Raw genomic sequence first — 12,333 nt, 5'->3', positions numbered from 1 at the left:
AATGCATCCTTGGATGGTTTAAGCGATCAGATTCAATCATTTTCCTCTATCCCACACAACCAGAGATTAAAATCATTTATCTTCTATTTGGTTTTGTGATGTTCTTAATACTAGTAAAAATTTGAGGATTAGAAGAGGTCTCTGGTGAATTCTTCTATTTGCATCAGATTACCAGATCTTATTGAAGATCAAAAGTTCACTAAAAAACAACAACAACAAATACCTCATTTCTTGGAAATCCTTATTATTTGTTTTCTACTTTTGAGAAATTACAAACGAAATCAACCTAAAGGCTCTTACCTGCACTGGCTTGGTGAAAGTCAGCTTCCTCCCCTGCCCCATCGATCGCATTGGTATTTTCCTCAGGCCTCTCATTAGTCATGGTTCTGCGGATACTCTGGTATCTGAAATCAGGAGCCTAGCATTACGTCACAGCAGTCTCTAAAACAAGGGACTCAATCATTCCCCCAGAGCCCAGAAATTTTCAGTATCTTCTCAACTTCAGCCAAAGTTTCTTCCCCAAACCTCCGCCCATTCCATGACCTTCTGGACCATCTGTTGTTTAAGTAAATTACAATGCATTGAATTTCTTCTGTTCATTGTTTGTGGAATATTTTCCTAACAAAGTAATAAAACTTAAAAATAATCATGCCCCTTAACCAAAGAAAATTAAATTCTTATATTGCTAAAGAAAGTAACTTTTTATGTCATGGTCATGAGTTTTCAAAAAAGAATGACATTTAAAAGGATTAAGTGGATAATAAAGATGCATGATGGAGATTCTAAATATTTAGAAAGATATCTGGCCTCATATTATATATGTATATGCTCTGTTTTCCTAAAAACCAATGCCTTAGGTTGAGTAAACAGATCATCATTACTTATTTCTCTCTAGTTTTCAAACAAGTGGTACATATGTGTGGATTTTTTTTTTTTTTAACCAACAGAAGTTCAATGAAGTCTATAAATCAAAAGAAGTACCAGCTACAGGTAAATGACAGGTCACCCAAAGATGAAACAGAAACAACCATGTTTTTGACTTTGGCCCATGTCAAAATAAGCCCAACCCCACTACAGTCATCGTGAAGATGCCTATCCCACCTCCGGTTCAGCTGCTCCATTTGCTGTATGGAGTTTGATCTCTGCAGCACCTGGGGGGCTGGAGGCGCTGTTGGCCGCTGCCATGTGGTGGTTCTGTTCACGTGATCCACGTAGAAGATCCTGCCATGGCTGTCAATGCGCGCCTCCCAGTCTAAACAGTAGGAATGCACCAAGAGGGGTCAGAGGAGGAGCAGAGGTCATTAATGTGGTTCATGATCTTTAGCACGTGTTGTCCCTGACATGCTGTAAATGGGGCTGATAACATATACCTCACTGCATAATCAGGCACTTCCCTCAGTCCACTTCAGCATCTACTGTGATCAGTTAGTAAACAACATACCTTATGCGTGTTATACCCACCCTTTAAAGACCCTCTGAATGTAGAGAATCCTTCCAGATCCTCCCGCAATGCTCATGTTCATATATGAGTGCCAGTGCTTTAAAAACACTCTTTTTAAAATACAAGTTGTTTGGGATCCCTGGGTGGCTCAGTGGTTTAACACCTCCTTTCAGCCCAGGGCGTGATCCTGGGGTCCCAGGATCGAGGCCCACATCGGGCTCCTTGCATGGAGCCTGCTTCTCCCTCTGCCTGTGTCTCTGCCTCTCTCTCTGGGTCTCTCATGTATAAATAAATAAAATCTTTTAAAAATTATAAAATACAAGTTGTTGGTATAAGATTTTGGATTGCATCAAAATTGGTATCAATGATTGTTTTCACCAAAAATTGATTTTTTTTTTCAGTTTGGATGAAAGACTCCTATAGCTGGAAACTTCCAAGCACATATTCACATACAATTCTGATAAATGTAATCTTCAGAAGAAACTAATGCTAGCCCAGTCATCAAATAGTATCATTATCTACAAACTTCCATCTGCACTTTCCCAAAGATGGATACGTTTTTCAGAATAAGGGTAAATACTTGCTTCCAGCCTCAAATAAATACAATGGTTTAAAATATTATTTAATTTTATGTTTAAGCAATCTCATCGATTAAGTGCATGTTCAGTGAAAACAGAAAGCAGTGTGGTCTTCAGAGCCAGACGTACCTTCTCTGTGGCTCTCTAAAGGGCCATTCTCCTACCATAATACACAAAGCATGAGCTGATCCTTTCAAAAGGCAAAATTTTGAAATGGACTGTAGTTGGGAAGAGCAATTTATATAGCCCTGTTTTATGTAGGAAAACAGCAAAGGGACACCTGCTCAGGTGGCTCAGTTAAATATCCAGCTCTTGATTTCAGCTCAGGTCATGATCTCAGGGTAGTGAAATCAAGGCCCCTATCAGGCTCCACATAGGGCATGGAACCTGCTTGGGATTCTCTCTCTGCCTCTCCCTCTGCCCCTTTGTGCCTCCATTCACTCTCTCTCAAATAAATAAATAAATAAATAAATAAATAAATAAATAAAATTTTTCAAAAACCAGCAGAAATCTACTCTTTAACCAGTAAAGTGTTTATACATTTCTATTTCTGTGTAGTGTTTGAAATTTATAAGCACCTTTCTCCTTAGCAGCTCAATTATTTCAAAACTCCCCATGTTATCACCTAGCTAGCTGATCAACAGACACCATGGGAGTCCTAAACCTGGAGACTGGGAGGAAGGCATTTCTGCTCCTGACCACCTATGGTATTTACTCTGGAAGTGAGTAGAACAAGAATTCTAACAAAGTTCTCGGGGTTGGAAAGACCTGAATGGTAGACCCTGGCCAGCAGCAGCCAATCACCGAGGGCTGCCTCAGTAGGGGGTGGAAAGATCTGTTTTTGTTGATTCTAGCATGGGATAATTTATGACAAATGGCAAGAAAAAGTAAAATCGAGCTGAGGAAAAACACCACACAGACATGAAACAGCTCATGCCCCTCACGCTCCAAGGTACGAGAGACTCACAATGAACCAGCCTGCCAAACCTGAATTCTTTGGACACAGTTGCAAGCCCATCATTAAGACATTTCCAAAAGACTTCATAATCAGCCTGCCATAAGCTGACAAATAGTGACGACATTAGAGCATTTTCAGGAACCATTTTCCAAAACCCTTTGATCTATTCCACTGTTTCACTCTGCTCTCTGCATACTTTCCCATCTCAAAGATTTTGAGAGCCAATTATTCCATCTCATTAGAGCCAGGATAATTCAAGCACATAGTATATGCAACTCAAATGCACAAGAAAACAAATGGCCATTTCTTCCCCCAAAAATGTTTACAGTAGCTTCCAATTTTAAAAATGTAGAATAGGTCAATTAGGGATAAAAACAGAACAGAAACCAACTAAAGAAAGTAGAAAGAGAAACGTTGCCAAGCTCCCAAGATAAGTTTATAACTCAAATTTGGCTCTAAGTTTTCTGGCAGTTGAGGCAGAAAAAACACATTGTGACATACTTTCCATTTTCTGACAAAAGAAAGTAAAAAAAAAAAAAGATTATCTTCAAAGATAGAACTTTTTCCTTGAACAAAGAACATAAGAATTTACCCTACAGAATGTGGTCTCTATAAGGACCATATGGGTAACAAAGTGGGGGAGGAGTGAGGGCAGGGAATCTCCAAATATATTTACCACTATACCTTGCACACAGCCTGAAGTGAATGAACAAGCAATTTAAATAACATAAAACCATAACAGGGAATGATTCTTGTGTTCACTTTCCACAAATTCTAGGAATAACCTTAATGTATTTCAGCAAAAACATCTCTATGTGCAATGAGAAGAATGAGAAAAATGAGGTCTGAAAATTTGTTCCAAAGAACATGGGACGAAAAATAAAAAAAACAACAAAGAACATGGGACATTGGATGTACATTAAGACCATCCCTCAAATGCCATGTCTTTGCATTGAGGCTGTTACTTAAGTTCCCCTAGAGAGAAATGCTATCTTGCCGATCTCAAGTGGACACTTGCCACAGATTTGAGGAAGGCTGTTCAATGTTGTTGACTTGTTCATGAAGTACATATCCACTCCTGCCCCAGTGGTCAATTCCTTCCCAACCAGACAAAGACAGTAGGGATGCCTATAGGAAGACTGGCTTTCTATTTTATCTATTAAAGTTTCTCTGCAGGGTGGAAACAGTTGGGTATGGTTGCTTACACCTTTTTATATTGGCCTGGTTTGTTCTTGGTATAAGTTAAGCATACGAGAACTCATTGCCCAGCATCAAAGTTCTCTTTGAGAGACCATGATAAAATTAGACAGGCAGGATTAGAAGACTGGAAACTTGGCATTTACTTCATCTCGCCACACTGCAAAACTGGGTGTACAATCCGTGTGCCACAAGTCTAAGAACAATGTATTGACTGGGGTGCGTATATTCGTAGTGCACGAAACTGGGAAGAGAAACCCCAAACTGTGGGTTTCCTGCCATGGCTTTGTCACACCTCTGCTACATGACCTTCAACAAATCACTATACCTCTGAACCACAGTTTCTTCACTTTTTCTTTGAAAAATGAGAGGGCAGAATTATGTATTGCTAGGATCCCTTTTAGCTCTAAATTGTTAGAATCTTCAAAATGACATCCAGTTTTCTACATCAGGTTTAATAAGAACCTATTGAGATCTTATGTGTAGGTCAGAATTTGCAAACTAAATTCTCATTAATTTAGCCTTGTAGGGGCTCTGAGGTCCTGAGAACCATCTGCCAACTCCAGGTCAGCCACTGTAGCCCTAATATTACCTCTTAGGCCTGCTGGTCTTCCACATAAGATTTTACTTTGCATTAAAAAGCTTTATAGCACTAACAGATTTGAAAACTGTTATCTACAAAAATGTCTCTCAAGCTGTGGGGTTCTGACAGTATGTATCAGAATCACTTTGAGGATCAACAGAAAGGGAGATTCTCAGGATACACCTCAGATGTGCAAAATCAGACCATCTGAAGCTAGGACTCAGTTGTCTACATTTTTGACAACCTTCCCAAGTGGCTCCTGGACACTCTAAAATTTGAGGAACACTGACATAAATTTATAAGAACTTAAAGCAGCTAGTTTACTAGGTGAACGCATGGAGCTAATGCTAGACTTCTCAGAGGTCGCGAAGTATGGGCTCACAAGGAATTCGACTTCATCCTAAATACTCGAGACTGAAATCCAGGAACAAGTGGACTCATAGATGCCCTAAGACTCAAATATAACAGCCCCCTTAAAGAGCTGGACAATAAGGGAAAGTCAGAGGTTGAAAGTGTGTGGATGTACGCCAAGGCCAGTGTCACAGCGTTAATCCCTAAGCAGGGCGCCGGAGGGAGGCAGAGCAGGGAAGATCATCTTCAACTTTTAAGATCAGCATATGTGAGAAGGGAGTAGGGGTCGTCCTTGTGATCCCTCTTCACCTCATCAGGCTTCTTTCCAAGTCCCTTCACACTAGACCTCGGTCTCCGCTGGACTGTACAGTTGATAATGAAATGAAGCCGTGAACACTTCTGAGAGAGTGATGAGACTGGGGAGAAGATCAATGACTAGACAGAGAGGATGACATTTCAGGGGAAGCATGAACCACGTGAACCAAAAGGGTGAGAGAGAGGATCACGAGTGGGACCTGAATTAGTTATAACTGGGCTTAGAAATATGAGGAAACTGAACACTGGGAAGAAAATGTATAAGCCACTATAAGAAATTATAATAACCATGATATCTCACTCACCACATAGTGAGATGATAAAGCTGTAATGATCTAAAGGTACTTCTAAGGGAAAAAATTAAGCTTTTGTAGAAGATGCTGGATAGTAGAGTTTAAAAGATTAGTTTTTCCTTATTTTATTTATTTTTAAAAAGATTTTATTTATTTGTCAGAGAGAGAGCGCAAGAGAGCACAAGCACAGGGCGCAAGTAGGCAGAGGGCAAAGCGGGCTCCCTGGTGAGCAGGGAGCCTGATGTTGGACTCAAACCCAGGACACCAGGATCGTGACCTGAGCTGCAGGCAGATGCTTAACTGTCTGAGTCACCCAGGAGTCTCTCTTTTTTAAGATTTTATTTACCTATTTGACAGAGAGAGAAGAAGAGAGAGTTTTTCCTTATTTTAACACTCAAGGAGGTATATATCATTTGTACAAAGTACAAAAGTAAGTTCACTTATCTATGATTTTGGGAGTCAGCATAGTAGGCCCACTTCCTCATCAGAGTTAGGGTTAGTGATCAAAAGCCAGCACAAAGAGACTTCTAGGAGCCAGGGACATGGCATTGGTGCACATGTACACTCAGTTTGGGCAGAATGTGCTCTTTTATGTATGAATATTACATTTAAATAAAAAGTTTAAACAAGCTCAAACAGCTGAATTTGGTGGACCTTCACAGTCATTTTTTAAAGAGAGTGCCTTTTTAGGTTAAATGTATCAATTCTTCTCTTAAACTAACTTTTAGCTCTAGAAAATGAGCCCTTCCCCATAGTAGAAAGCTAGATGAATTATGATTCGCTGCCACCTTTAAATGTTCATTTCAAAGGATGCTTTCATAATGAAAGTGCACAACCACAAAAAAAAATGATAAACGTTCTCCAGTGTTTTCCCAGACTTCCCCCCATTTGAACCTGCCACCTAAGTAGTACACGGGTCCTGATAACGTAGCAATAATCCTGGGATCCTACAAGAGTCCAATAATCTAGATGGTTCTTCGTGAATCTAATCCTATTTCTACCCTTTTGGGGGAAAAACATTTACTCAACAGTTCCTTATCATCCCCAGCGCGGCAAGGAATTAAGTCACAATTACACTGGGCCCAGTAAAAAAAATAAAATAAGTTTTTCAGAAAGGGCTGAGCAGATCATTCTTTTTTCACTCATCTTAATGCTAAAATGACCAAGATTTGTCAGGCTGATGATGTTCCAGGGCGCTTCAGCCCCCAGCTACCTCTAGCTGTCGGTGCCATCAATCACCTGAGAAGTCGATAAGCAAATTCTTAAGGCACTCAGTGGGTATTCAGATTTAAGCCCTTCCAGGGAGGGCTCTTCAGGCTGCCCTGAAGACCCGGAGCGTTGTGATGTTGTATGCATCATTAGAACATCTCTCAGCCAGGGGTTGGTATTACGTAGCTCACGAGGTCATATCACAGGGTTCATGGCCTAAAGCAAGAGTAAGGTTTTGAAAACAATTGGTAGAGCATCATTACAGCTGTGTAGTCTTTGTACCAAGTCCAAGATCAGTTCCCTGATCCAGAGACAGGAGGAGTAAGATTGCACTTGATCTTAGCCAAAAGGCCGAGAAGCGATGGGAGGAGGAGTAAGATTGGAAGAAGCAGCAAACAAACGAGGAAAACCGCTTGACATAAAAATGAGACCAAATAGATGTCCAGAGACTAAGTGACAACACCGATGCATAGACCGCCACACGATCGCTCTAACAGCGAAAAGGGACAGGAAAGGATATACCTACTGAATCCCTTTAACTGAGTTTATAAATCTTCAGAGAGAAGCATACTTTTGCCGGGTGGTTTCCTCACTATATGTTGGTATATAAGTGTTCTTAAGGTGAAAATAAGTTCAAATAACAATAATAATTAGGAAAAGAATCAAGAATGGCATACAGGCATCAAAGCCCGAGGTACAGTGTTTCAGCAGCTTGCCCTACAGGGTTGTGGGAAGGAGGAAAAAGTGCTTCTGAGTCTGATACAAATGCTTAACAAAGCAAACCTGTCTGGGCTATGCTCATATTGTCACTACAGCCACTTTTCCTATACTTCAGGGCCTCCTGGGGAAGAGTCCTGCTGAATAATCTTAATCCAGCAGAAGGAGAAGAAAGTTGAGCACTTTTTGAGACTTCCTACCTCAAAACAGTACAATATAATAAAGCTTGAATGAAACCCCCAAAGCTTCTGATGTAAGATGATATTTTATTTTTTTAAAGATTTTTTAATTTATTTATTCATGAGAGATTGAGAGAGAGAGAGAGAGAGAGAGAGAGAGAGAGGCAGAGACACAGGCAAAGGGAGAAGCAGGCTCCATGCAGGAGCCTGACGTGGGACTCAATCCCGGGTCTCCAGGATGACACCCCGAGCTGAAGGCGGGCTGCCCCTGATGTAAGACGATCTTGCACCTAATACATAACATACTGCAATATAAGCCACTACTCTGCTGCTAAGTAAACTTCCAGAATTTATATTCATCTACCTACAGAATAGTCCCTTCCTTTCTAATCTTAAATTAGAATACCTGATAGAGGAGAGGAAGGTTTAAGACTCTGTCTCAACTTTTACTAGTATGGGATCTTAAACAAGTTAATTCATTTGTCTGGGCTTCAGTTTTTCCATCTACAAAATGAAAGAATCATTTTAGGGGATCCCTGGGTGGCTCAGTGGTTTAGCGCCCACCTTGGGCCCAGGGTGTGATCCTGGAGTCCCGGGATCGAGTCCCATGTCGGGCTCCCTGCATGGAGCCTGTTTCTCCCTCTGCCTGTGTCTCTGCCTCTCTCTGTGTGTCTCTCATGAATAAATAAATAAAATCTTTAAAAAAAGAAAGAATCATTTTAGCCAAATTCTACCCACTGATCCACTTCACCAACCTCACAAAAACGTAACAAAGAATTCAAAATAAAGCATGTAAAAGTGCTCTGGAAACCATAAAGCACCACGCAAGTTTGAAGTATTATAATTAATAGTGTTAAAAATACAACTCTTAGCCTTAAAATAATCCAGCCAGGGCATTTAAGAGATGGACTCATCTGTATACTCAAACCATATGCCCCTCAGCCAAGCCTCCCGGAGACAGTATGTGAAGACAAAAGTCACAGGACAGTGTGGAATGTAGAATGCCATAGCTCCAAATCAGAGGCATGGCCCGACGTGGTAGCAGAGTTGCCCAGTGAGGAAAGGCAACTTTAGGAAAGTTTTAGGAACAAAGTTTTAGGAAAAACTTTATTTTTTTAAATATTTTATTTATTCATGAGAGACACACAGAGAGAGAGGCAGAGACACTTCAAACTTCAAACTTGTGTGGTGCTTTATGGTTTCCAGAGCACTTTTACATGCTTTATTTTTTATTCTTTGTTACATTTTTATGAGGTTGGTCAAGTGGATCAATGGGTAGAAATTGGCTAAAATGATTCTTTCTTTTTTAAAAAAATTCTTTTTATTTATTCATGAGAGACAGAGAGAGAGAGGCAGAGACACAGGCAGAGGGAGAAGCAGGCTCCATGCAGGGAGCCTGACGCGGGACTTGATCCCGGGTCTCCAGGGTCACGCCCTGAGCCAAAGGCAGATGTTCAACAACTGAGCCATGGGTGCCCCCAATTGTTTATTTTTTTAAATCCTAAAATATATTGTGTAATGCAAATATCAGTGCTTAAACAAATGCACTGAAAGATCACAAATAGTAGTCATAACTTCAGCAGGCAAGTACCTGTCTTTATTAAATGCAATCTGGAGACCGAAATTATGGTTCAACAAAATTCAGAGCAATTAGATGTGGCCAGGAAGAGGCATCCATCCATCCACTCGACTGTGGCACAACGCCTCTGAAACTCGAATTACTATTAATCCACATACACATGTAAGCAAAGCTCTTTCAGAATTCTCTCATGTTTCCAACTCTTTTTTGCCCTATTAGATCTAAGTATCTCCCAGAAATATTTTTCTTTTCTGCCTCTAATCTTTTCTCCAAGAGTAAACAATAAGGACATTTTTTTGTTCCCCGGCCTATGTAAGATGACGCAATGCTTACTTGTACTCTTGGTCTATTTTTAAAGTTGCTTAAAATATGTATTTCCTATAAATAACCACCTTCAATTATCAAAATACATGAACAAGGGGAGGAGCTGTACACAACAGAATTTCCAAAGGATCAAGCTGATATTTTGACCAATTGTACATATTCAGCCTTTTTGTAAACACAAACCAAAACCAAGCACTCAACATTTTAGCCCTACAAATGCATACTCCTGCACCCCTGCCTTGATGTCCCACCATTTTTAAAATACAGAAGGCCCAGGGTATCAGCCTGTTGTTGCTATGATCAAGAGGTGGGGGAGCTGAGAGGGAGAACAATGAGGAAAACCAATAATGCAGGAAGATATATTTTCCAATATGTTCCTACAAGTAGTACTTACTGAGCTTTGCTCCTGTTCATCAAAATGCTGTGACAAAGCAATACTGCTTTAAGGGACCCTGGACATTTAAATGGAGCTTAAATTATATTCAGATTATGACTGGCCATGGATATCACTTAGATCTTTTTTTTTTTTTTTTTTTTTTCACTTAGATCTTTGAATACAGGTTGTACCAACTATTTCCCAGAATCCTTCATCCTCAACCATCCTCCCTTTATGTGTTACATGTTTCTTGAAAGTGAAAGAAATGACATATCTTTCAAAACCCCAGATAACTGCCATACTCCAAATAAGTGGTAGACCAATTTCTGAAATTATTAACACTTCTCTGCATATCCCCAAGGAAAAAAAATCAGAACACTGTACTTAATGATTTAAAATGCTATAAGTGAACAGAAAGAAGTATATCACATACAGTGAGGCTTTTCTAAGAGATTGTACTAATGTGTTCATGCTGCCGTTAGGCATCACTTCAAGAATTTTCTCCTATAAACTCAACTGTCCCAAGTATCTGGATCTGTTTCTCCAATTACAGTATTTAGTCTATGGGTGTTGCAGTATGTGCTTTCCCCCCAGCTGCCCACTCATTCAGCAGAACAGTGCCAGAGAGGAGTCATCAGCCTAGCAATTTCCAGTCTACATCTGCTCTGTCAAGTGGCAGCCCCGATCTCCTTCTCTTTAGGACTGGGTATCCATCTTTTAGGCCCCATGGAAAGAATCTGCTTGTCATCCTCACACAATTTGATCAAGGTGAACCTCTTAGTTAACAGGTGCTCACTTGGTGGGAGAGCCTCGTCCACCCTCTGGTAGCGGCTAACGTCCTGGCGCACCGAAGGCAACGATCTCAATGGTTGGTGGCCATTGGCTTGAGAATCTAGGATTAAAGAGAAAAAGATACTTGGGTATTGTTTTCCGCTTTAGTGTCAAACATCCTTTGTGAAAAACCAAACCAAACAACAATACAACCACCGTCTAACACAAATCCTGGGGCTAGTTTCTTTTCTCTCGTTAGTCTCATTTTCCATATGAGGCCCCAGAAACAAAAGAAAAGAACAGGAGGTGAATGCTTAGCCACAAGAGAGTCCCTAGAGAAACGTCTCCCTGTCCCCATCCCTCTCCTCCCACCACCCTGGGGAGGGGTCCCGGTGGTTCCCACCCTGGCTGGTCCCGGTCATACACTGATGCTTTAAGGTAAAAGCATGATGATGATGATGATGATGATGCATATAAAAAACAAAAATTAAAGGAGGGGAGGAAGAGAAGGAGAAGAAGAAGGGAATGCTTCAGGTAGAAAACTAAACACAGGATAAGAAAATCATTCCTATTTCTGAGTCTGTGCAATTTAGGTCCGTGAAACTATCCTCGGCCTTCCTGGTACATCTGTAAGAGAACATTTCAAAGGAAACATGCTACCAGCTGTGTTCACTGAGATACAATACAAATACTAGGTGTGAATCTACAAGCTCAGATACCAAAACAGCTTATTCTTCAGGGGTTGGAAGGCATCACCATGTGTGAGGTTAACATTTTTCGTACTGCAGAAGTCAAACATGCTACGATCAATGCAAAGCACGTGTGAAGTTCTGCTTTGAAGCTTTTCCACAAAGAGGAGGGACTTAAGGTGTTCCTGAAAGCCTCTGCACAGGACACTGATCTGAAAGCTGTCAGCCTGCCTGGTTCTTATCTACAGACCCAGGTCCACACTGAAGACTCATTTAAATTTGGAGACTGGGGCAGCCCTGGGGGTTCAGTGGTTGAGCGCCTGCCTTGGGCCCAGGGCGTGACCCCGGGGACACGGGATGGAGTCCCAGGTCAGGCTCCCTGCAAGGGGCCTGCTTCTTCCTCTGCCTGTGTCTCTGCCTCTCTCGCTCTCGCTCTTGCTCTCTCGCTGTCTCTCATGAATAAATAAGTAAAATCTTTAAGATAAAAAAGGAGACTATTTGACAGGCTTATTTCAAAAACAGAAGATCCATTAAAAAAAAAAAAATGGGCAGCCTGGGTGGCTCAGTGGTTTAGCTCTGCCTTAGGCTCAGGGCGTGACCCTGGAGTCCTGGGATTGAGGCCTATGTGGGGCTCCCTGCATGGAGTCTGCCTCTGTCTCTCTCTCTCTCTCTCTCTGTGTCTCTCATGAATAAATAAATAAAATCTTTAAAAAAATAATAAATACGGAGACCGGGGCAGCCCAGGTGGCTCAGTGGTTTAGCGCCACCTTGGG

The 12,333-nt window shown here is 41.1% G+C and overlaps 1 protein-coding gene across 4 annotated transcripts in view; it reads right to left on the bottom strand.

Annotated features, from left to right (window-relative positions):
- The window catches only part of HECW2 (HECT, C2 and WW domain containing E3 ubiquitin protein ligase 2), a 357,715-nt gene that overhangs the window by 106,473 nt on the left and 238,909 nt on the right, over nt 1-12,333 (bottom strand). For all 4 annotated transcript variants that reach the window (XM_072741976.1, XM_072741975.1, XM_072741977.1 and 1 more), the window contains 3 exons: nt 10,897-10,992; nt 1,102-1,252; nt 301-404 (listed from right to left, as the gene is read on the bottom strand). In XM_072741976.1, the coding sequence (XP_072598077.1) occupies nt 301-404; nt 1,102-1,252; nt 10,897-10,992 (351 nt within the window). The remainder of the gene's footprint in view (nt 1-300; nt 405-1,101; nt 1,253-10,896; nt 10,993-12,333) is intronic.

The sequence above is a fragment of the Vulpes vulpes genome, chromosome 16 (genome assembly GCF_048418805.1).
Source record: "Vulpes vulpes isolate BD-2025 chromosome 16, VulVul3, whole genome shotgun sequence".
Classification (NCBI taxonomy): domain Eukaryota; kingdom Metazoa; phylum Chordata; class Mammalia; order Carnivora; family Canidae; genus Vulpes; species Vulpes vulpes.
This window is presented reverse-complemented; position numbering and strand designations above follow the sequence as displayed.